Here is a 25,190-nt window from a genome sequence, read left to right as displayed (position 1 = left end):
CGTCCATGACGTCATCAGTCCAGGAATTGAGTTTGGGGCAAATTAACCCTCTTTTGACCTTAACTTTTTTTTTCAACTGTAATATGACACTGCTAATACCCACCGCTGCGGGTTATTATGAGGCACACGTGACTTCACACAAACAGCATTTCATAATGACCGGTAGGTACACAGTGAGGCTCAGTGGAGTCTCTTCCTGCCCTGCCGGAGGATCCTGAGTGTGGACACTGCGTGCAGGTCCTGCCACTGAGGCCAGAGAGATGCTGGGAAGATCTCGTCCGTCCTTCCCGCACTCCCTTCTTTCCCAGCTCCTTGACTGACGACAAGTAGCCAGAATCGTTGGTTTTTGCTTCCCATTGGTTGGAGCTGTGGTTGCCAGTGGTAGCGCTCATAAACATTCTGAGAACTCTGGCGGGGAAATCCTTCTGACAGACTCTTCCCGAGGTGATTTCATCTGGGGCTGCTACAGCTACAAATCACCATTTGACCACCAGGTATCTGGGTTTGTGAGGGGTGGGGGTGGGGGCGGGGCTCCGAGTTGGGGGTGGGGCTCCACCGAAAGTAGATGCCCCCATTTAGCACTCAGACCCCAAACTTGACCACCTCCTGGTCTCTTCCTCCATTTGCTTCCACATGGCCTCGATTTAAGAAGGGAAGGGGAGAAAAAAAATAGGAGAGACCCACAGGAGGACAGGTCAAGAGTACTTTGCTCTCACAGATAGATGTGTGAGGATGCAGTTTGCACCTTGTCCTGGGACCTGCTCACCCAACCACGCTTCCCCTTCCGGTTGGAACCCGGCGGTCCCTGGGGAAGGTCTTAAGGGGGAATCCTTTTCTGGAAAAGTTTTCGTCTCATTTACTTGATGTTGGAGACCATAAAAGGTCATAAATGCTTGCTGCTAATCAAAAGGTTGACAGTTCACACCCACCAGCCCCCGAAGGAGAGAGCTGGGGCAGGCCACTTCTGTAAAGATGGCAACTTTGGAAACCCTAGGGGCTGTTGTGTTTTGCCTGGAAGGGTCCAAGGAATTGGCATTGATTTGACAGCAACAGGGTTGGGTTTTGTTTTTTGGGGGAGGTCATAGATTATCCAAGTCAATTCACTAATTTTCTGAAAGGAAAGCTATGACATGAACAATTCAGGAAATGGACCATTCTTCGAAGGATGAAGTTGTTGTCTGGCTAATTCATCGTAGCCTATTAAATTTAGTGATGACCAAAAAAATGCTATTTCAAATAAAATTTTCTTTTATTTATTGTAACGGTTTTATTGACATATAATCCACATATCATACAATTCAGTGATTTCGATACAGTCAAAAGAGTTGTAACCCCAGGCTATGGGCAAAGAGACACCTGATTGGTGGTGGTGCTCTTGATGCCTAGCTCATGGCCAGAGCTGTTTCATGCCTAGGGCACATAAAATTGTGGGGAAAGTTTTTTAAAAAGAGTTGTGCAGTCGTCATCACAATCAATGTTGAACATCTCATTTGTGTGCTCATAATTATTAGCTCCCCGTTTCTCCTCAACCCCCTCCCCGCCATAACCCTAAGAAACTATTGATGTAGTTACTATTGCTACAGATTTACCAATCCTGGACTTCATATAAAGAAAATTATATGATCCCCCCCACACACACACATGCACACACACACACTTTTCACAGAAAACCCTCAATCCAAAAGAAAGCAGAAAAGTATAAAACTAGAATGCATTTTAAATGAGTTGAAAGGGAAAACAAAATACATGTTAAACTTTAACCAAAATTTGTCTGAATCAAGGAGCTCTGGTAGTGTAGTGGTTACACATTGGGCTGCTAACCGCAAGATCAGCAGTTCAAAACCACCAGCTGCTCTGTGGGAGAAAAGTGAGGCTTTCTACTTGTAAAGAGTCTCAGTCTCAGAACTCAAGGGGGGGCAGTTCTACCCTGACCTATTGGGTTACTATGAGTTGGAATTGACTCACTGGCAGTGAGTTTAGTTTATGGTTGTTTTTTTGTGTGTATCAGCACAAAAACGCTATGCTTGTTATTGTCTAATTGCAGAGTTACAGCCGTGGGGCATTGAATTGTTATCTATGGCTTTTCTAGCAGTAGCCTTTGTGCTCCCACACAAAGATTTGGTGGGTTAGCGTGAATAGGGTGTATGAAACCTATAATGATCTGGGGTTAGGGTCAACTTGGCTAGGCCATGATAGCCAGTATCGTGTGGCTGTCCTCCTTTTATGTCATCTGATGTAATTATCCTCCATTGTGTGTATTGTAAATTCTGACTTCTATGTGTCACTGAAGAAAGACTGTTGTTGGGTGCCAGCCAATCAGTTCCAACCCATACTTGCTTATGCACAAAAGAACGCACTACTGCCTGGTCCTGCGCCCTCCTCACCATGGTCCCTGCGCGTGAGCTCATTGTTGCAGCCACTGTGTCCATCCATCTCCTTGAGGATCCTCCTCTTTTTACTGCCCCAAACATGATGTTCTTCTCCAGAGATGGGTCTCTCCTGACAACGTGTACAAAGTATGTAAGACAGTCTCGTCATCCTTGTATATAAGGATCATTCTGGCTGTACTCCTCCCAAGATAGATTTACTTGTCCTTTTAGCAGTCCGTGGTACTTTCAATATTCTTCTCCAGCACCACAATTCAAATGCATCTACTGTTCTACAGTCTCCCTTATTCAGTGTGCAACTTTTACATGCAGATGAAGCCATGGGAAATACCATGGCTTGGGTCAGGAGCACCTTAGTCCTCCAGGCAACCTCCTTGCTTTTCAATACTCTAAAGAGACCGTGTGCAGCAGACTTACCCAATGTGATGTATTGTTTGATCTGTTGACTGCTGCTTCCATGAACATTGATTGTGGATACAAGCAAGAGAAGATCCTTGTCAACTTCAACCTTTTCTCCATTTATCGTGATGTTACCTATTGGTCCAGTTCTTAGGATTCTGGTCTTATTTACACTGAATCATAATCCATACTGAAGGCTGCAATCCTTGGTCTTCATCAGCAAGTGCTTCAAGTTCTCCTCACTTTCAAGCAAGCAAGGTTGTGTCATCTGCACATAGGTTGTTTATAAGCCTTCTTCCAGTTTTGATGCGGAAAGCTACTTCATATATTTCAGCTTTTCTGATGACTTGCGTAGCATACAGGTTGAGCATGTATGGTGAGAGACTACAACACTGATGCACACCTTTCTTGATTCTAAACCACGAAGTATTCCCTGGTTCTGTTCACACAACTCACTCTTGATCCACCCAAGCACAATGAAGTGTTCTAAAATCCCCATTCTTCTCAAGGTTATCCTTAGTTTGTTATGAAACATACAGTGGCATGCCTTGGCATAGTCAACAAAACACAAGTAAACATCTTTCTGGTATTCTCTGCTTTCAGTCAGGTGTGAACCTCTGGCAGCTCCCTGTCAATATACTGCTGCAACGGTTGGATGATCTTTAGCAAAATTTTACTTGCATGTGATATGAATGATATTGTTCTATAATTTAAGCATCCTGTTGGATCATCTTTCTTTAGAATGGGTACAAATATGGACCTCTTCCAGTCAACTGGTCAAGTAGCTGTTTTCCAAATTTCCTGGCATAAATGAGTGAGTGTTTCCAGGGCTTCATCAGCTAGTTGACACATTTCCGTTGGTAGTCCATTAATTCCTGGAGCCTTGCTTGCTTTTGGCTAATGCTTTCAGCACCATTGGTTCTTACTCATATGCTATCTATTGAAATGGTTGAATGTCAACTAGTCATTTTTGGTACAGTGACTGTGTATTCTTTCCATGTTCTTTTGATGCTTCCTGCACCATTTAATATTTTGCCCATAAAATCTTTCCATCTCGTTTGAAAATATTCTTGACTTTATTTATTCTTACTAGTGCCTAGAATGTTGATTTTTATGCGATTCATTTCATTTTTTACAACTTCCAATTTTCCTAGAGTCATACTTTTTACATTCCAAGTTCCGATTATTAATTGTTTGCACCTGTTTGTTCCCCTGTCTTTGAGTTCTGTCCCAGCAGCAAATGAAGATCCTAAAGGCTTTCTTCCCATACTCTCCTCCATCCATGTTATTATGGTCGACTGTACTTTGAGAAGGCAGCTCTGCCCACTCATAGTTTTTGTTCCTTCCAACTGAGTGGCTCAACATGTAGCATCATATCTGACAATGTTCTGCTTCTATTCATTAGGTTTCAGTACCTGACAATGTTTCAATTCTGTCTGTAAGGTTTGCAGTGGCTAATTCCTCATAAGTGGACAGCCTATTTCTTCTTCATTGTCTGGTCTTGGTCTGGAAGCTCTGCTGAAACCTGTTCACTGTGGGCGTCCCTGCGAATGTTTGCAATACCAGCAGCATAGCTTCCAGCATCACAGTAACCCACAAGTGAGCATAGTAGGACAATCTGACACACAAGTGTTGGGACTGTGTCCTTATTGTTTACTAATCCTGGCTTGTCGTAACCTGTTAACTCCCCTAATAAATCTTCCTAATTGTGAGGATTGCCTGTGAATTCTGTGTGGCCATTGCAATGAATTATGGACCCTGGACTAGAAGTAGAGTGTTGCGGATGGAACAATGTTCCAGCAAGAAGTAGTTGGCATGTGAAATTTGCATTGTTAGAGGAGGATTAAATAAAGGGAATGTTCAAAAAGGTGTGGGTGCCAGTGAAACAACTTGCTGACCTCACCCGGTCAGAGTTGAATTGTGCTCCAGTGGGTTTTCAATAACTGGTTTTTGGAAAATGGATTGCCAGGCTTTTCCTCTGAGGTACCTCTGGGTGGACTCAAACCATCAACCTTTCCATTAGCAGTTGAGCATATTAAGCATTTGCATTGCACAAGGACCTAAGGTGTGCATGAATCAAGGGGAAGTACGGCTCAGTTGGGCCTGAAGGGTTAAATGGAGAGGATGGTTGACTTTACCAGTTTGAGAGGCTGTCCCTAGAGAAACTGTGACCTTCTCCATGTAGCCAGCCACTGGTGAAACTGTAGGAGGAATATTATTGAGGAGCTCTGTACATTTATCTCACTTTCCCCCCTTCAGTCTGGTCTGATCTCTTATTCATGTTCCTAACTGTATGGAAACACCCGGAAACCAGAGGGCTTGGGAGCACTCTTTGTTATGTGATATATTCAAGGCAGTTTCCTAGGGTAGAGATGAGTGTACACTGTGAGTCTCAAAGGGCAACTGGAAGGTAATAAGTGCCAGATCTCATAGGACTATGGTGATGACGTGATGAAATGAAGCACATAAAACACCTCCAAATTATGCCTAGTGGGGCTTAATCAAGGGCAATGTAGAAGGTAGGAATTACTAAACCTGAATGAAGGCCAAACATGATGGCGGGACAAGAGGAAAATAAAAGGAATTAGAGGAAAAAACCAGGAGGCAAAGGACATTTACAGAGGTCAAACTATAGGCATATACATATGGAAATGTATTTAGATATAATGAGAAGGAAATAGATCTATGTACTTATATCTCTATATAGTAAGAATTAAAGTTGCAGGTGGATATTGGACCTCAAGAACTCCTTCAACACAAGAACACTTTGTTCTAATAACCTGGCATTCTGTGACGCTCACCTTCCTGACACGATCACTGAAGATAAAATGGGTGCATAAGCAAATGTGGTGAAGAAAGCTGATGGTGCCAGGCTATCAAAAGATATAGTATCCGGGGTCTTAAAGACTTGAAGATAAACAAGCGGCCATCTAGTTGAGAAGCAACAAAGTCCACATGGAAGAAGCATACCAGCCTGTTTGATCACGGGAAGTCGATGGGATTAGGTATCAGGCATCTAAGACCCAAAACAAATGGCGGGGGGCGTGGAGTAGAGATGAATGCTCAACTGTAGACAATTGGAAATCCCCTTTCAGAAGGGTTACAAGGAAGAGATGAGCTAGTCAAGGTTCAGTATAGCACCAATGAAAGATACAACCTTCCTCTAATTCTTTAATGCTTTCTTCCCCACTATCATGACCTCAATTCTACCTTACAAATCAGATTAGGCCAGAACATACACAGTGCTACATACAAGAGCCCACAACACAGGGAATCCAGGATAGACAAACCCCTCAGGGCCAACAATGAAACTAGAGATGGCAGGAGGATAAGGGGAAGGTGGGGGGAGAAATGGATCAACATATAACAAGGATCAACATATAACAAGGATCAACATATAACCCTCTCCCAGGCGGACGAACAACAGAAAAGTGGGTGAAGGGCAACAGAGGATGATGTAAGATGTGAAAATAATCATCTATAACTTATTATGGGTTCATGAAGGAGAGTGGGTGGGGGAGGGAGGGAGGGGGAAAATGAGGAGCTGATATCAAGGGCTCAAAATAGAAAGAATGATGATGGCAGCATATGTACAAATGAGCTTGACACAATGGATGAATGTATGGACTGTGATAAGAGATGTAAGAGCCCCCAATAAAAATATTTAACAAAACATACAACTAAAGAATAAGAATGAAAACAAACAAACAAACAAAAAACACCTGCAAATTGGTCAAGCTGTTATTTATAGAAAACTGAATGGCTCCCTTTAGGATAACTGCTTTCACACAACACAAGGATTGCTTGCAAGGAATTTGTGCTATTACTTAAAGTAATAGCAGGAATAAAAAGACCATCCAAGACTCAAAGGAGGAGATGTGAAAAACGGGAAACATGTGCAAATGCTCCTAGCTTTGTCATTACCCTGAAAATGCCGATGTTTGTACTGTTGCTATTGAAGCTTATGTCAAGAGTTCATTCCTCCAACTGGTGGAGTAGAATTGCATTGGGTGGATGGATCCCATTTCCCATAATCTCAATGGGTGCTCAAAGCATTTGGGAAGTTGTAGCTACTATGAATGATGAAAGACCTTAGTAGGATAGATTGGGATCGACATGTCCTTGGTGTGACACACCTTGGGATAAACCACAAGCCTGCATCATATTTAATGATGTGACACTAGGAAAAGAGATGGTAAAAATGATAGTTTTGGGTAGATGATATCATTGTATAGTGTAAAAGGCCAGAGAATACATAAGAAAACCAACCCTTCTGCTGTATTGTCTCTAATCATTTTAGTTCATTTACGTTTAAAGGACCACCCAATGGAACCCCATTGGAGCTCTATGAATGGCTCGACTAGAAATCAATACAGTTAGAACTCTGAGAAGCTAGAAATCATTTTATTACATCATCAAAAATTTGAAAAAAATTCATTAATTTTGTTGTTGCGACTATGTACAGCAATACATACACTAACTCAACCCTTTCTACAGAGACAATTCAGCGACATTGATGACATTCTTCAAATTGTATGACCATTCCCATCTTCCTTTTCTGAGTTCTCTCACCAAAAGAAACTAACGACCCCCTGAGGGCCCTTTCTAACCTTTCTGTTGTCCATTTTATGTCATATAGATAGCTCTTAAAAGAGCAAAATGCTTAAGGGAGGCCTGTTTAACAAGACAAGCTAAACTGCTGTTTTAAGAAGGCTACAGGAAATATTTTTTTGGTTTAAGGTATAAACATTATCTTAGGGCAGCAGATTCTAGGGATTTTCTAGTTTCCATGGTTTCAGATAGTATTTGAAATTTTCTTACAACCTACCCTCCCTGCCTTAATCAGGATTCCTCGTTAAGATCCTTGATTGAAATTTTCAATAAAAGTAGCTGGGCACCATCTAGTTCTTTTGGTCTCATATCAAAGGAGACAGTTGTTATGGAGCCAACATGCTATGGTTTTGAGAATCTGAAAATTCTTGATTCTTAGGAAAAGTAGCTCTTAGCACCCAGGCATAAAGGGTAGAAAAAGAAATCTCACTCCCATCCTTATCCTTTGTTCTCCCCACCCAAAGCAACCCGTTTCCTGTTTCTTGTGATTCTTCAAGAGATAGCCTGTACTTATGAGGGGGTGTATGTATGTGCGTGCGCACATGTGAGTACACAAGCACAGGATAACTTTTAAAAAATCATTTTATTATGGCCTCATACAACTCTTATCACAATCCATACATACATCAATTGTGTAAAGTGCATTTGTACATTCATTGCCCTCATCATTCTCAAACATTTGCTCTCCACTTAGGCCCCTGGCATTAGTTCCTCATTCCTCCCTCCCTCCCCACTACCCTTTCCTCATGAACCCTTGATAATTTATAAATTAATATTTTGTCATATCTTTCCCTGTCCGATGTCTCCCTTCACCCACTTTTCTGTTGTCCGTCCCCCAGGGAGGAGATCACATGTAGATCCTTGTAATCGGTTCCCCCTTTCCAATCCACCCTCCTTCTACCCTCTCAGTATGGCCACTCATACCCCTGGTCCTGAAGGGATCATCTGCCCTGGATTCCCTGTGTTTCCTGTTCCTATCTGTACCAGTGTACATCCTCTTGTCTAGCCTGATTTGTAAGGTAGAATTTGGATCATGATAGTGGGGGAAGAGGAAGCATTTAGGAACTAGAGGAAAATTGTATGCTTCATTGTTGCTACATCGCACCCTGACTGGCTCATCTCCTCCCCAAGACCCTTCTGTAAAGGGATGTCCAGTGGTCTACAATGGGCTTTGGTTCTCCACTCTGCACTCCCTACCTCATTCTTTATGATAAGATTTTTTGTTCTGATGATGCCTGATACCTGAGCCCTTCGACACCTCATGATCGCATAGGCTGATGTGCTTATTCCATGTGGGCTTTGTTGCTTCTGAGCTAGATGGCTGCTTCAAGCCTTTAAAACTCCAGACACTATATCTTTTGATAGCTGGGAACCAGCAGCTTTCTTTGCCACATTTGCTTATGCACCCATTTGTCTTCAGCGATTGTATCAGGGAGGTGAGCACACAGTGATATGATGTTTTGTTCTTTGATGCCTGATAACTGATCCCTTCGGCACCTCGTGATCACACAGGCTGGTGTGCTTCAGAATAACTTTTTGAGTTTATTTTTTGTAGGTAAATGAACAAAAAAATGGAGAAACGTAAACATCGCAAACCTAGGAAGAGAGTGAAACTGTTGTGTAAACCGGAGGCGATATTAAATATAGAAGACTACAGGAAGATTATTGACCTGGCTCGGTCTATAGCTCAAACGGCCATCTTAAAAGCTATTCAGTATGTGAAAGGTAATGACCCCTCCTGCGTGTGTAAATAATGACCTCATGTAGCTAATGAGACCAGCGAACTAACCAATTCACAACTTGTTTGCAGCTACTCGTTTCACTGTCAAAAACATCCAGTGGATCCAACATGGAGAATTCACCGTGGAGGGAGGACGACTGTCCATCGAGAAGTACATTTCAGTAAGTTAGTTGACCACTCTAGCTTCGTATAGGAGGGAAAAAAAACAACAAACTAGCTCTGTTTGATCAAAGGTTAGAAGTCTGGAAGACCTGGAAGAGGACATCAAAGGTGACTCACTTACTGCCATTGAGTCAGTGCTGACTCATTGTGACCCTTACACTAGAAATCAGCATCCTCATTTGGTGGGCTAATCTTTGAAAGTGACAAGCACGCCAGTGTCTGCCAGTGTTGGCTTCATCATAACAATTTTCCTAGGAAAGTCTGATCCTCCTCGTTAACAATTTGCTCATGCTGGTGCATTAGATAAGGGTCCAGTGGCCTACGGTGACACAGTGGCTTAGTGCGTGACTGCTAATCAAATCCATCAGCTGCTTTTTGGGAGAAAGATGTAGTAGTCGCCATTTGTAAATATCTACTACCTTGGAAACCCTCTGGGCAGTTCTCCTATGTCCTGTAGAATTAGTAAGAGTCAGAGTTGACTAGATGATCGTAAGTATTGGTTTAGCCTAAGGAAGGAAATGGCCCCCCTCCAAAAATGCAGCTCTCCACCAACCCAGAGTATCTAGAACCCTCACAAGTCATCGTGCTTTTCTAGAGAGCACCCATCAAATCAGCCTTGCTAGCACAGAGCCTTGAGCACCTCCTATTTCCTTGGAGGAGAAGGAGGAGGAGCAGATGAAGACATGGGAGACCATTAGGAAGAAATCAGGCTGGCCTTCTGCCTCAGTTCATTTCCTTTGGAATTTGGCTGTTTCAGTTAACCAGGGAGGAGCACGCGACTAAATTCCATGACATCAAGGACTGTGCCTTCTTTCTTTTATCCTTTTTCCTATCAACGAAAGACCCCAACAGTCAACTCCTGAGACCTGTTAAAGCATGCTTGTTTTCTTTCAACATCACTCAGTGTGCTTTTTTTACTTCTGAGGTTAACTTCGCTCACAGTCACTGACTTTGTAGATGTGGTTTGTTTCCTAGAGCTCCTTCATCAAAACTGATGGATGATACTGGGGCTTAGAAATGGATCGGGGATGGTACCCAGTGCTGTTGAGCAGCAAACGTTGTGCTCTCTTCACTCTACCAGATGCCTCGATTCGGAGGTGGTCTTCCTCTCAGGTTTGCTCTTCTTAATGGGGTTTTTGTGTGGTTTGGCGAGCTCTTTCATCCCCCAACAGCAAAAGTTGTCGTTTAAGGCTGTATTGGTATAAAGATGAATAGAATCTCTGACCTTAAAAGTTCTTCCTCCCTCCCTTCTGATTTTTGTATTTGCAGGGTCCCCTTAATGTACTGTGGGTCATGGGCATTGTGCCTAACTATGCCTAATGGGTGAGTCAGCCCTGCTTGGCATGTTAAATATGGAGAAGAAGATGAAGACGGCACCATACGACTGTCACACAGGGTGGGTGTCAAGTGCCATAAAGGGGCCATACGAACCCTATAAGTTGTCCGAGGAGGACCATGTGAAACCCCATCTGGTTGGAAGAGAGATTAAGGAAAACTGAGCAGTGATTAATTTTTAGGAAAAGAGATTCACCAAGTAGGGAGAAGGAAGACTTCCCAAGAAGTGACAATAGCCTGGTCAGAAGGACGGTGTAAAGATGGGGAACAGTAACTGGTTCTAATTTGAGAGGTGTATGAGTGGGTGGGGTGGGGGGCAGCAGGGCAGGAGAGTAGAAAGATGTATTCTGTGATCCAGACCGTGGAAGGTCTTAAGGGATATAGTGAACCTGTTTTTCCGTTGGTTGGTGGGCGATGGGAGTTACAGACGGTGTTTTGTGGCTTTGGTTTTACCTAGGCTGATAGATTGAAGCTGTGGGGGTGATAGTGTGGAGAAGTGGGGCTGAGGGAAATGGTGTCTAGATAAAAGGTTATTTCTTGAGACCAGGTGAGTAGCAGTGAGCCCTAACATTTGAAGTCCCCTTGCATTTGGGGTGGAGTAGACTTGACTGCAAGTTAAAGAAAAAGTGCATAAATTAATAAAGGAAGGAACGGAGGACTGAATGAGTGCTGATATTTTGGTTAATGCAGTTAACCTTTAGTTGTATATTCCCAACTCCACTCAATTATGTTGTTGTGTGCTGTTGTGTCAATTCTGACTCATAATGACCTGAAAGGGCAGAATAGAATGGCCCCATGGGGTTTCCAAGGCTATACTCTTAAAAAGCAAGGATGTTACTTTGAGGACTAAGGTGCACCTGCCTCAAGCCATGGTATTTTCCATTGCCTCCTATGAATGTAAAAAGTAGACAATGAATAAGAAGACTTGATGCATTTAAATTAGGGTGGTATTGAAGAATATTGGAATCAGCATGGACTGCCAAATTTATGGCCAGAGTGCTCCTTAGCGGTAAGGATGGTGAGACTTCATCTCACATATTTTGGACTCGTTGTCAGGAGAGACCAGTCTGTTTCAGAAACAGATTGCCAGGTGAGTTTTCTTCTTGGGGAGCAACTGGTGGGATATGCCAAGGAAGGCCTTCCGCTTTTAGATGCTCTTCCCAAGCAAGCTTTGGGCTCTGGAAGGGAGAAGCTTGTCCAAGGATACACACAGGAAAGAGTTTCTTTCTGAGGGTTCCGGGGATCCTATTATCTGCCTCATTCCTCTCCCGCCCTTATTCTGTGCACCACCTATGGCTGAAACGAAGCGAGACTTATTTTCATGACTGGTTTGTGAAATCAGCCTCATTTCTTTCTAGACACACCTCTTGGTCTCTGAGGGTGGGAAATGAGAAGAAGACAGGTTCTTGTCACGTTCTAATGAACCAAATTTTACTCTCAAGCAAGGGTCTGGTGCAAGGTGTGCCGACCCCCTCCCCAAAGTCAAATCTTGAGTGCTCCAAGGATTGTACCCAATGTAATCTAAATCCAAAAGAAAGAATGGTGTCAGATCTCAAATTGTGAAAGTCTGGTTTGCAGACGGCAGTGGATGACAGTGAAATCCCAGAATACATTCTCAGGACCTACACATGGAATAAACCGCTAGTGATTTCCTTCTGATAGTACTTGAGAGAAGGGAATAACTTGGTGATGACAGAGGATTGGCGAGATGATGATCGTAGAATAAAATGATCCATCTGACTCGAATGGTTAAAACCTTGTCATTTGATCTCCCTTTGAAACACTTTGAGCTTGAGCTGGCTTAAATTTTTAAAATTGTGGTTTACCTCTGTTGTCTTTTGTTATTGTTGGTAGCCTTCTTTAAATTTTCTGTTGTTTTGGTATGCGAAACCCAGGATAGGTGAATCAAGAGAGACAATCACTAGATTCAGGGTTCCTGGGGAGTATGGCAGGGGAGGTGGGGGTACAGGGGAGATGATATCAAGGAATACAAGAAGGAAGAAAATGTTTTGAAACTGACTAGGGTAACAATTGTACAGCACTGCTTGATATGACTGAGCTATTGAATGGTATGATGTCTGGATTATGTCCCAATAAAATGGTTTGGGGGAAAATATTGTCTTTCAGGAATGAAAAATAAGTGTAACCTGAAACAAACAAACAAATCTCGAGTGTTCGTTGCACTATTCACTTGCTTCATTGTACTGCCCCCTTTTCTCGCCCTCCCATCCCACCCCGTGGAGAGTATAGGGTGTTGGCTCTACTTTGGGCATAGCTTCCATGAGAAGGCCGTAACCCCTTACTGATAGGTACTGCCTTTTTGGTAGCAGGCTTGAGCAGACACTTTTCTTTCTCTGCTTTTTCTTCTTAATAGACATGGGAGTTCAAAGAACAATGGGTGCACTACACAGAATTTGTGGAGAGAAGAGACTACGCCAACAGCCACTACTACAAGTACTGTGTACGCTGGAGTATTGCAACTGCTCGCCTACCCATACCGCGACTCTCTGCTGCTATGTACTTCACTCTCAGGTTCACCAAAGGCAAACCTGCGGTAAGCTCTGGCTGTCCTGCCCCACTCCCTCAGCGAGGCTTCAATGAGAATGATGGCTTCTCTTGTCAAGGGCATCAATGACTCCCCCTTTGCTAAATTCAGTGATCATAGCACTGATCTCATTTTACTTGGCCCATCTGCAGCACTTAGCATGATTCCCCCCACCCTCCTCCCATTGGCTTCTAGGATAACACTCTCCTGGTTTTTATCCGACTTCTGATGCTGCTGGTTTCTCCTCTCAAAACAAAAACTCATTGGTATCAAGTTAACTCTGGCTCATAGCAACCCCACAGGACAGAGTAGAATCACCCCTCTGAGTTTTTAAGGCTGTATATCTTCATAGGAGTAGAAAACCTTATCTTTCTCCTGTCGATCAGCTGATGGGTTTGAATTGCTGACCTGTGCTTACAGTCCAATTCATAACCCATGACACCATCATGCCTCTTCATGCTGAAATGCTCCAAACTGAGGAATGGATCGTCTCTCTATATAACAGTGGTTCTCAGCCTAATGCTGTGACCCTTTAGCACAGTTCCTCATGTTGTGGTGACACCCCAACCATAAAATTATTTTTGTTGCTGCTTCATAACTGTAATTTTGCTACTGTTATGAGTTGGCGACCTCTGTGAAAGGGTCATTCAATCCCCAAAGGGGTCGTGATCCACAGGTTGAGAACCGCTGCTATATAACGTCAGGAATGGACCATTTCTCTATATAATACCTTCCTTGGGAAACTTACTAGTCTCATGACTTGAAGTATCAAGTATCCCAAATTTATATCTCCAGCCCAAACCTCTGTCCCTTGGATGTTTAATAAAACTTCTCACATCCCAAAATGAGCTTTTGAATTTCTCTTCCAAACCTGATCTACCAGCAGCCTTCTGCATCTCAGTTGATGGCCAAAGACCTTGGTGACATTGTTGACTCTTCTTTTTATCTCATATTCTTCATTAACTCCCTTAGAAAATCCTGTTGGGTCTCCTTTCAATCTATACCCATAATTCAACCATAGCTTACCATATGGTTGAATTCCCACCATCATCACTCATCTAATAGTATTGCAGGAGCTTCCTAACCAACCTTTCGGCTTCCACTCTTGTTATCAGTATGCCTCTTTTTAATACAGCAGACAGGACGAGCCTTATAAAACCAATGTATGTCTTTTCTCTGTTCAAAACGTTCACACGGTGTTTCTCAAACTTTAAAGTCCTTATCAACTATTTGGGTATCTTGTTAAAATGAAGATTTGGATTCAGCAGGTCTGGGGTCCAGCTTGAGGTTCCGTGTCTTTCTCACACGCTCCACGGTGATGCTGATGCTGCAGGTCTATAGACTACACTTTGAAGAGCGAGGGCCTACAGGTCTTGTGTGATCTAGCCTCTTGTAATTTCTGCTTTCCCACTACTCTTTTTTTCTCACTTGCTCTGCTCCACGGAGCCTTGGTGGTGGAGTAAGTTAAGCATTGGGTTGCTAACTGCAAGGTCAGCAGTTCAAAACCACCAGTGACTCCACAGGAGAAAGAGGAAGCCTCTATTCCTATAGAATGACAGTCTCAGAAATCCACAGGTTTCTCTTTTGTCCTATTGGATCACCAGGAGTCACAGTCAATTAGATGGCAGTGAGTTTGCTCACTCATCTTGCTTTTCCCCAGTTAAGTTTAGTCCTGCCCCAGGGTTCTTTTAGTTGCTGTTTCTTTGGTCTGGTATACTCTCTCCCTACTTCATTTTTTCACTGCCTCTTGTGTTCAGCCTGATCCTTTCCATGTGTTTCCAGAACACTTTTATCACCTTCTTTTTTTTTTTTATGGAACGCTTCACGAATTTGCGTGTCATCCTTGTGCAGGGGCCATGCTAATCTTCTCTGTATCGTTCCAATTTTAGTATATGTGCTGCCGAAGCGAGCACTATCACCTTCTAATATTCTAATTTATTAGCTTTTTGTTGTCTGGTCCATCTCCCCAGAACCTCCAGTCTTGTGAGTTCTATAAAAGCTGGGCTTTTTGCCTTGCTTTAAAACAAGGCCTGGCAAATAGTAGGCACTCAATAGAGACTTGAAATCATAATTGCGTGTAGCCACTAAGGAGACCATGAATAACTTACTGCTGGTGAGTTGATTCCTATTCATAGCAACCCTGTAGGACAGAGTAGAACTGCCTCCGTGGGTTTCTGAGGCTGCAACACTTTACTGTAGATCTTTCTCCTGTGGAGCAGCTTGCCTTGCACAATGATTAACCCATCACACCACCAGGGCTCCTTGATCTCACTCCGATTGAGTCAAATCCGACTTACAGTGTCCCTGTAGCAAAGAGAACTACTTAGGGATTCTGAAACGGTCAACATTTTAAAAGTAAACTTCTTATAATGAAACAGGTGAAGGTTTACAGAGCTTTCCATTGACCAGTTTATACACATTTGCTGTTTCATCTCGTCCGCTGCCATCCCCTCAGGGTCTCATTCACTCACCCCACTTCCTCTCTGTTTCTGTTCCTCCTCGTTTCTGCATGCTTTTGAACGTTATCTTTGGGTAAACTCTGCCTTTTTAATTATTAGTTGAGAATTAATACATATATCATATCCTTCCATATTTCATTCATGTCGAGTAGAATTGTACAGCTGTTGTTTGACGATTGTCTAAAGAATGTTGAATTATATTTGGTTCCATGTTTTCACAAGTTTATATAAAGTCTAAGCCAATAAAGAAAAATGGTGAATCTGGGTTCTACTGTAACTGCATAGGCCTTGCAATCCTCCCAATGGTTTTTTTGGTTTGTTTTAATTTTTGTTTAGGAGGGGAGGGGAAGAGAAGGGAATAAGGACTTGCATAAGCTAGACAATTTCTTTAAAAAATTATTAATTTAAATCATTTTTATTGGGGGCTCTTACAGCTCTTATCACAATCTATACATCCGTCCATTGTGTCGAGCACTTTGTCTTCAGCGATTGTGTCAGGAAGGTGAGCATCATAGAATGCCGGGTTATTAGAACACAGTGTTCTTGTGTTGAGGGAGTCCTTGAGTAGAGGCCCAATGTCTATCTGCTGCCTTAATACTTAACATATGTACATAGATCTGTTTCCCTTTCATTATCTATGCATATATTTACATATGTGCATGCCTGTATTTAGACCTCTATAAATGTCCTTTGCCTCCTAGTTCTTTTCTCTATTTCCTTTTACTTTCCTCTTTAAAGAATTTCTTTGGAAGAAGGAGCTGATAAAATACTTTGGGCAGAGAATAGATGTCTCATATACTTGACCATGAGTTGAAAAACCAATTTTTCTATGGCTACATTGTGCCCTCCACGAGTTATATGCTTAAGTAAAACCAAACTATCCTCTAAGTCTATTTCCTTAAAAGAAGAGCAAATTAAAGATCATCCACCTACCAAAGCAATATAGGTCATTAGCACATTGTAGCAGTTGTAAACCAGCATGAAAAACATGGGAAAAATAAATAGGGGATTTGATGAATCTACATTACAATCCCAGTAAATCGCTGGCCTTGCCAAGGAAAGGCAAGTAAATATTGGTTATCTGGATGCATGCGGATTCTAAGAGGGTACTCCAAAGTTTGATTACAGTGAAATATGTGGTCTCCGGTGACGCTCTTAGGAAGGGGATGGATAAAAGGAAGCTGGTATCAAAGCATTCAAGAAGAAAGAAAATGTTTTGAAACTGATGGTGGTAGAATTGTAAAATTATGCTTGCTCTAAAATATCTGTAAGAACTCCCAATAAAATGATTAATTAAAAAAATTCTCCAAAACAACAGATTCAGAAATAAATGAGGAAATGGTCACAAGTAAGCACTAACTTTGCATGCAACCAATTGTTCACTGATTTGAGTTTTATTTGCTAAATCAATTAAAATTTGGATTGATTTTTTCCAACCCCCTAACAAAACTTCAACAGCACCTATTAAAATAAGAAATTCAAAGGTGTCTTAAATCTACAATATGTACAACATTTTCTCTCTGAGGGAATTGTACCATCTTATACGAGCCCTTTACTATTGCAGTCATCCCCACTAAGAAAGCTAACAACCAGGACTTCCGTGTAAGAAACCAGTGCTGCCCTTTTTGGGCTCTTAAGTGCTAGATTTTTCTAACAGACTATAAAGCTGTTGTCTTTCTCCCACAGAGCAGTTGGTGGGTTAGAACTGCAGATTGTGTAGTTAGCAGGCTAACACTTAACCCGTTGGGCCCCAGGGCTCCTTGACAGACTGCATGAAAAGAGTCAAAATAGTACTCGTGTATCCAGGGAATGGGTCCTCAGGAATGCAAGGCTGCTCACAAGTGTAGAGCCTGGAACACAACGGACATCACTATTTTCCATTTGCTTTCCCACCATTCCACAAACATTATCTGAGGCTGTTTGACTTGCAGGCTTTATAAATGACTGCAGGTGAGGCTTAGTCCATGAGCCGACTCTGTCCAATAGTCATCCTATTCAACTATTCAAAAAAAAGGCCCAAACCAAACTCACTGCCACTGAGTCAATGCTAACTCATAGTAACCTTATAGGACAAGGTAGAACTGCACTGGTGGGTTCTGAGACTGCCACTCTTTACAGAAGTAGAAAGCCTTATCTTTCCCCTGTGGAATGGCTGGTGGTTTCCAACTGTGGACTTCGTGGTTAGCAGCCCAACTCGTAACCCACGACAGCACCAGGTCTCCTGTGTCAGGCCAGGTTGACCAGAGAAACAAACCCAGGAACACTCATATACATATAAGCAAGCCCTTTATATCAGGAAGGAATTCTATATGAAGAAAACATCCCAGCCCAGTCCAACTCAAGTCCATAAGTTTGATACTTGTCCATAAGTCCCTCTTCAGACTCAGGAAGCCACCTGATGCAGATTGCAAGAAGATCACAGGCCAGTGGGTGCAAAGTCCTGTGGATCTGAGGTTGGTGGAAACATGGCAGGGCTCTGGCAGCTCTTCAGGTCAGTAGGCAGGAAGGCCAAGGGACACACAGAGAGAAGGACATATTCCCTGGGCCCTCTTGTGAAGGCTATACTCACAAGGAGGCGCCCTCAGGCTGTGACCTGATTAACAGGTTGAGTACCACTTCTACACTTTTATATATCTTCAAGTTGACATGAAACTATGTTAACTCTTTCTGCTGTAAAGAGATTTACTTAGAGAGTCTGAAACCTGGAGAAATCAAGAGGTAAAATACGTGGAGATGTCCCTTCTCCTGATTGCGTACCCTTCTATCAGCTGGCTTGCTAACTAGCAAGGTGAGAAGTCCAGAAGTGGTGGGGAACAAGACCATCACCAGAGACCATCCAAAGAGAGGGCTTGACAGAAGGGCTAATGCTCAAAAACCAAAGTGTCATTTTGGAGGGGGGAAAGGGTGGCTACTATAGAGACAATATCCTAAGGTAGTCTAAAATTACAAGACAATGTTAAGTTGCATTACAAACATTGACAATGCAGATATTTAATTAGTTTCCAACCTTGGTCATCTACATAATTTCATTCTCAGACCTTCCCTAAGAGGTAACCATTGTTTATTGAGTTCATTGGAACACAGAAAGAAGCTAAATGACTTACTCCAGCTCATATTCTTTTTCCCCCAAGTTTTATTAGCATATAATTCACATATCATATAATTCAATAGGTCAATCACATCCAGCTCCTATTCTTGAGAAGCACATCTTTACAAACCTCTCCTCAGATCATCTCTAGTGCTGTGGAGACTCCAAAGTTATTTGTTGCCAAAAAAGACATTTTGGGGCCCAGAGGCTTAATGTGACAAAGAGTTACCATCCACGGACTCCTATTTTATAAGATGAATTATAGAAACTTAAGGGTTTCTAGATATGATAGGGTTGGAGGAATTGACTATTAGTACAATTGGTTTTAGGCTGACAAACTGTCTTTTGCTCTCTTAGCATGCACCTGTTGAGGTCTCCTATCATTTTGAGGATCAAACATTAATTCACAGGTAAAGAACACGTGGAGACTTATTTAAAAGGGGTAACGGGAGATCAAATGGGAGTGGTGGAGCGGGGATAGAATCACCACACTTCAGGAAGTCAGCAGGCCCATGGCCCCAGATAACTCAGATGGTCACTTTCGCTCTTTCCCTTTGGTCTACTATTGTATTGGAACAAGCTAAAAGTAGGATCTTGCTATTATTCTAGAACCTTGTTTTTCTTAAGAGCCTAATTTTCAGTGATTAGAAACTCGAAGGTTAATTGCTGGAGGAGGATGTGGGAAATCAGATCATCTGTTGTTTCTATGGGAGCTTTAAAATTATGTCATTAACTCATGTATAAGGTTTTTGGAAGCTCTGGTGGTATAGTGGTTATGCATTGGGCTGTGAAGTTGTCCTCACGAGAAAGACAAGGCTTTATAGTTAGTCTCAGAAACCCACAGGGACAGTTCTACTCTGTCCTGTAGAGTCACTATGAGTTGAATTCAACTTGATGGCAGTGAGTTTGAGTTATACTACTTTAATTTGTATAGCAGTTCTCTTCAAGTCTGTACACGTAAGCGCATGAATCCTTTCATTGATTAGGCCTCAGCCATGATAAGGGCTAGAGAGAGCCTTTTACCTCCAAAGGCTTTTGCTCACCCCCTCAAAACCTGCTGTCACGGAGTCAGTTCCAGCTCAGAGATCCCCAGCTAATATCACACGCCTCATCAAGAGAAGCAGTTCCAGCCATCACGTCAGGGGCGCGATCACTAAATGTTTGACCAGTATGGCCCATGACTGATGCTATACATAGCCAACTGGCCCATGGCAGAAAAAGGGTTCCCCACACGTACTATATAGGGTTTCTGAGGTTATAAATTGTTAGGGGACCAGCCAGCCATAACTTTCTCCTGAGGAGCTGCTGATAGGTTCGAACTGCAGATCTTGCAGCTAGCATCCAACGTTTACCTGACAGCGCCACCAGGGCTCTGCTTTTGGTTCGCTGGGTATGCAATCACCAGGGACTCACTTCCCTGGCTCATTGTGTGGTTTGACTCTTGCTGTTTGTGTTTTGCTTCTGCAGACCAGGCACCATTCGCTTTCGAGAAATTTGGCTGAAGAACATCATTGAGAGCAAACATGACTTACTGGCCTCAATCCCCACCTAATTCACTTGTGACCTGTCTTCAGTGGGCTGTTTCACTTGTAGATTGCTCGTCAGAATGGAATAAAAAACGAAGACAACATCAAACCAGAGGCTATTTTTTGACTATTTAATGGGTGACACCTAACCTAGCTTTTTTCCTACCCTTTTTTCAGCATTCATTCATTTTCCCTTGGGCAACTTTTCCACCACAATGGCAGTGACCAGGAAGTTGTCTGTTTTCAAAAAGGTTCCCCCCCTATATCACTGTGGGTGTCATTTCAGAGGTCCTAGAAGTAGACACACTAAATTTAGAGTTCCTAGAATTTGACCATCAGGCCAAAGATGAGTATCTGGCAGTTGTTCCCCTCTCTGCACCTAAGTCTCCAGCCCGGACTTCTTTATCGGCAAAATGGGAGAACAGCAAAATGACAACAGTTCAACAGCTTAGGAAAGAATCAAGCCAAAGGGTTGCCCTGCTCAGAGGCCCGTGTGTACTCGTGAGCGAAAACTGGCTGTTGAATAATACATTTGAAACGCTGAAACTGCCATGCTACTTCCATCAGAAACCCCTACAACTGGGATGGTCGCAGAGTAGCTGTGATTGGGGTGTGTGTGTGTGTCATGAAACAGGGCTGCGTTCAGTTACCATTCTGACTCATTTTCTTGTCTTCTTTCTATCCTTACGTAAGAGCAACACTATTCCTTCCATCCCAGTGGGGCCACTATGGACATTTACTTACATCAGGATACAAACTGACGTAGGCAAGGGACACAGAATCCAAAATATAATGATTTACGCAGGAACGACTGGGGGCAACTTTCCTTTCTTCTTTTTAAATCTACATGTGTAAAATTCATATAAAACAGGAAGGAAAAGCCCACCAAAGCAACAGAGACACGGAGGTGGGCTCTGGGGACTAGACTGGGCTTCCTAAGCAGTGACTCCCCTGAGCTGAAGACACAGTCAGCCTTTTCATTCTTTCCCAGAGTACATGCCACTGCGGCTGTGCTGTGGGAGAGCGTTCCCTCGCATGCCCTAATGGAAGAAGTGGCCAAGTGGAGAAAATCGTATATTTTCGTTCACTTACTCAATAAGCATTTGTTGAGTAGTCACTATGTAGACAGATGGGGAGAAATATGAAAACTCACACTATCTGTGTGTGATAGTTACACTTGAACTGCCTTGCCTACTGAAAAGAGAATGCGTAAATTTGGTCTCTAGAAACCAAGACCTTGTTTCTGGCTCGACTTCTGGAAACCACTGATGGATTATTTAGTCAGCAACTACTATGAGGTACAGACCACAGTAATCACTTCCCACTCAGACGTCCCTGCTGCTACATGCTGACTGCAATGGTTAGCTCCTTAATTGTGGATGGAAGTACGCATTTTCTTCAAACATAATGAAGGAATGAAACTCTTGGTCTAAACTTTGCTTAACAATGCTGAAGAAAAGAAAAGAAGCCTTTAACTTCTTTAAAGGAGGGCATTTGGTAATAGGCCTTCTCTGTCGTCCGTGTAATTTATATTTGTCCTGCAACTCGCCCGCACCCTAACAGATTTAGCCCAAACTTGCACTGTCTTCTCTCCCTCCACTCTCTGACGTAACTGACATTGAACATAAGAGGAGAGGAAGAAAGACTGCTTTCATAAGCTCACAATGCTTCATTTCTCCCAAACTTCAAAGCCACCCGCTTTACGTATACAAAAAGGGTTAACACGAGAGGATTCCATACAACATTGAAGACTGAGCCGGATGATAGAGAAGGAGAAAATGAACAGAATGGTTTAACTGTGCAAGGCAATGCCAACAATGGTTTAACAATGAAATCTGTTTATTACATAAAGAACACACTTAAAAATGTTTTCATATTATTTTGTTGCAACCTTATGAAACAGTGAAGTAAAAGTAGGGACCCCAAGCTCTTGTCAAAGTGCAGCTTAGGTCAAAATCATCTCCTTACGTTGGCACAACAATAGGTTTCCTGGAATTTCCTATTTCAAAGAACTGGTTTAAAAGTCACTTATGAAGAATTGTTTTAAGTAGCTTAGTCAATTTTAAAATGAATGCTCAACATTTTCAATCTATCAAGTCTGTGGGTACTTACAAGCACATGGGCGCGTTTGAGTTTGATTTTTTGCTTATTGGTTGGTTTTGTGGTGGAGGTAGGGATGAAAAGAAACAGGTTACATTTACAGAAGACTATATATTACACAAGTCCATTATTAAGATTCCATTGCTTTTCAGCAATGCCTTCAATGTGTTAGCACAAGTGGTCTCCTGGATAGGTCTATGAAGTCAATTTATAACATATTCAAAACAGAAGTGATAATCTCTCCTCAAGTCCCCTGGAGGAAGGCCCAGGCAAGTGTCAGACACAGGACAGAGAACACCGGCCCGCAACATGCAGTTCCAGTTTCTCACCTCAGCCACCCCTTTTCTCCACCACACCTTCCCAATTCAGCAGGATCTCAACTGTCATCTGGATTTTCAGATGGGAAAGTTATTACAGGCCTTCCCAAATAACTCAAAGGACTTGCTGAAGTTATAGGAGTAAGCAGCTTTCTACTGAAGGACTGACAGAATGAAATAGAAGGCACAGTTCAACTGTAAAGCTCTTTCAGACCATAATATACACATAACAAATGTGTGGAACCCAAACTTTGTATTTCTGTTGTTCAGAATGTCTGCCCAAGAGTCTAAGAATCCTCATTTGTCATCCTTCCCTTTGGTCTTTCTGTACACCATCTCTCGGAAACTGGCCAGAATCTTGTTCTCTCTCTTTCGTCTCTCTTCTTGGTTAAAGGACGCGAGGGCTCTCTTCTCGTCAGCACTGTAGATCTGGTTCTCTTTCCGCAGGCGCACAGCCTCCATTCGGCGATGCCTGGGGACGGTTTGAGTTTGGGCTTTAGTTTCTCAATGAAGAATCACACAACACTTTCTCACTAACCCTTCTTACAACAGTTAGCAAGTCAAAGCCGTGTTTTGGAATGAGTGAAAATTTCAAAAGGTCATTCAGTTTATCTGCTGATGTGATGCACCCTTTGACTCATTTCTGGCATTCAAATACAGTAAGCTTGGCTGTTCTGCCAGCATCGTGAATGATGTTCTGATTTTTAAATACTAACAGCAGAAATCTAGTTCTATTATTTATTTCAAGTGGAACCACCAGAAATGGACAAATCATAGGGCTTCTTGGGTAAGATGCCCATTTCTTAAGATCAGTTGTGGAACTGACAGTAGGAAAGATTTAACCTGTCATCAATGGGGTGGAGCTTCTTACCATGCAAGCCAAAGAACCAAGTCTGAATCTGTAATGGAAGGGGAGTTTGTGTGAATGGATTTAATTTCTTTCGAATCTGGCAGTGGCTCAGAGAGAAGAAAGGGTGGATTTCACACACTGGCCTCAGGGCAGAGGCCGAATGAAACTCTGACAGTCAGAGTTTCAAACTAGTTTCTAGGTTTGTTCACTTAGTGGGAAACTGTGAAGAAAACCTGGCCCTTGTGTGTATATATACCCCATCCTACACATCAGGTCAGGATGAGGCTTGAGCTAAGTCTAGAAAAGGGGGGAGAGATCAAGTAAGGGGAAGCAGGGAGAATGCCTTCAGGTTGGTATGGAGTCAGGGGAAGGACTATCAAGGCAGTGAGGACATATGTAGGTTGCTCAAGTACAGCGAGTGGAGCGATCTATCAGGGACAGAAAGTCCTGTCTGTGAACAGGGCGATGATAAACATCTGTGTATGCCTCTCCAAGTCCACAGTAAAAGACTGTCTCGTGAGTATCTAGGGGTGCAGCTGCTGGGCTGTAAGGCCTATGAACGCTCAACTTTATAAGATAACATCTACTGTCTTCCAAAGTAGTTGTACCAATTATACCACCACTAGCAGTACTTGAGATCCTGTAGATACACCTTCTCTAAAATGCCTGGTATTGTTGGAGCAAATGGGTGTAAAACGGTATTTCACTATGGTTTTGATTTCCATTTCCAATAATAATGAATAAATGTTGACGTATGTATTGGCCACACACATTACTTTTTCTAACAGTGCCTGCTTGTGTGATTTGCCCATTTTTCTTTGGGGTTGTTGATCAAAAAACAAAACAAAACAAAACAAAACTCACTGTCATTAAGTCAATTCCAATTCATAGTGACCCTACAGGACAGGGTAGTAGACCTGGCCCTGTGGGTTTCCAAGGCTGTACCTCTTATGTGGGGGATGGGGGGTGGGAAGTCTTATCTTTTTTCCTACAGAGCAGCTGGTGGTTTCCAACTGTTGACCTTTTGGTTAGCAGCCCAACGCATAACCCACTATACCACCTTGCTCCTTTGGTTAGTTTATAAACACAAAATAAACTCACTGCTATCGAGTGATTCCAACCCATAGCGGCCCTGTAGGATGGGGTAGAACTGGCCCTGTGAGTTTCCAATACTAACTCCTTATGGGTGCAGAAAGCTACATCTTTCTCCTGAGGTGGTGGTTCTGAACTGCTGACCTTGTGGTTAGCAGCTCAATGCGTAACCACTACACCACCAGGGCTCTTTTGGGTTGTTTGCAGGCATTCTTTAAATATTCTCAATACTATCTTTGTGATTGCAAAATCTTTTACCAGTTTATAACTTGCTTTTCTTACTTTATGGTATCTTGTGATTAACAAATATTCTTACTCATAATCTTGGTAAATTTATGTTTTATTTTAAGGTTAAGTAGGATTAAGAAAAGGATTTTCTCCTCCTGTAAATAGTTATGGTTTCACAATTATACCCTGTCCTAGAGGGTCACTATGAGTCGGCATTGACACAATGGCAATAAGTTTAGATTTGGAGGGTTATGAAATACATTCCTTCTCTCAGGTATAAAAGATTATTCGCCCATATTTTGCACTCATAAGAATGATAAAGTTATTTTTGACAATTAAGTTCTTTATCT

General features: G+C 42.5%; 2 protein-coding genes and 1 non-coding gene across 5 annotated transcripts in view; 1 reads left to right on the top strand and 2 right to left on the bottom strand.

Moving 5' to 3' along the window:
• Positions 1-30: 30 nt before the first annotated feature.
• On the top strand, positions 31-20,455 carry AKAP14 (A-kinase anchoring protein 14). Of its 3 annotated transcripts, none has more exons than XM_075538773.1 (6): positions 31-162; positions 8,953-9,122; positions 9,208-9,299; positions 13,010-13,189; positions 19,085-19,137; positions 20,195-20,455. In XM_075538773.1, exons 2-6 carry the CDS (start codon positions 8,957-8,959, stop codon positions 20,277-20,279), a joined length of 576 nt encoding a protein of 191 aa, XP_075394888.1. In that variant the 5' UTR covers positions 31-162; positions 8,953-8,956; the 3' UTR covers positions 20,280-20,455. The 3 variants fall into 3 exon arrangements, with proteins under 3 accessions (XP_075394888.1, XP_075394887.1, XP_075394889.1); XM_075538772.1 differs by lacking the exon at positions 31-162 and adding an exon at positions 170-494; XM_075538774.1 differs by lacking the exons at positions 31-162; positions 19,085-19,137 and adding an exon at positions 170-494 and having other exon boundaries at positions 20,195-20,333.
• On the bottom strand, positions 14,987-15,093 carry LOC142435204 (U6 spliceosomal RNA). Its single transcript, XR_012781308.1, has one exon. It is a non-coding gene; the product is annotated as a U6 spliceosomal RNA (small nuclear RNA).
• The window catches only part of NKAP (NFKB activating protein), a 22,128-nt gene continuing 15,725 nt past the window's right edge, over positions 18,788-25,190 (bottom strand). Inside the window, exon 9 of the mRNA XM_075538771.1 lies at positions 18,788-23,142. Within this exon, the coding sequence (XP_075394886.1) occupies positions 22,968-23,142 (175 nt within the window). The 3' untranslated portion in view covers positions 18,788-22,967. The remainder of the gene's footprint in view (positions 23,143-25,190) is intronic.

This window comes from Tenrec ecaudatus, chromosome X (assembly GCF_050624435.1).
Source record: "Tenrec ecaudatus isolate mTenEca1 chromosome X, mTenEca1.hap1, whole genome shotgun sequence".
NCBI lineage: Eukaryota > Metazoa > Chordata > Mammalia > Afrosoricida > Tenrecidae > Tenrec > Tenrec ecaudatus.
This window is presented reverse-complemented; position numbering and strand designations above follow the sequence as displayed.

Coding starts and splice junctions, on each gene's coding strand:
- AKAP14 (XM_075538773.1), top strand. CDS start 8,957: ATGAACAAAAAAATGGAGAAACGTAAACATCGCAAACCTAGGAAGAGA. Junction 9,123..9,207: donor AGCTATTCAGTATGTGAAAG/GTAATGACCCCT, acceptor ACTTGTTTGCAG/CTACTCGTTTCACTGTCAAA. Junction 19,138..20,194: donor GATCAAACATTAATTCACAG/GTAAAGAACACG, acceptor TTGCTTCTGCAG/ACCAGGCACCATTCGCTTTC.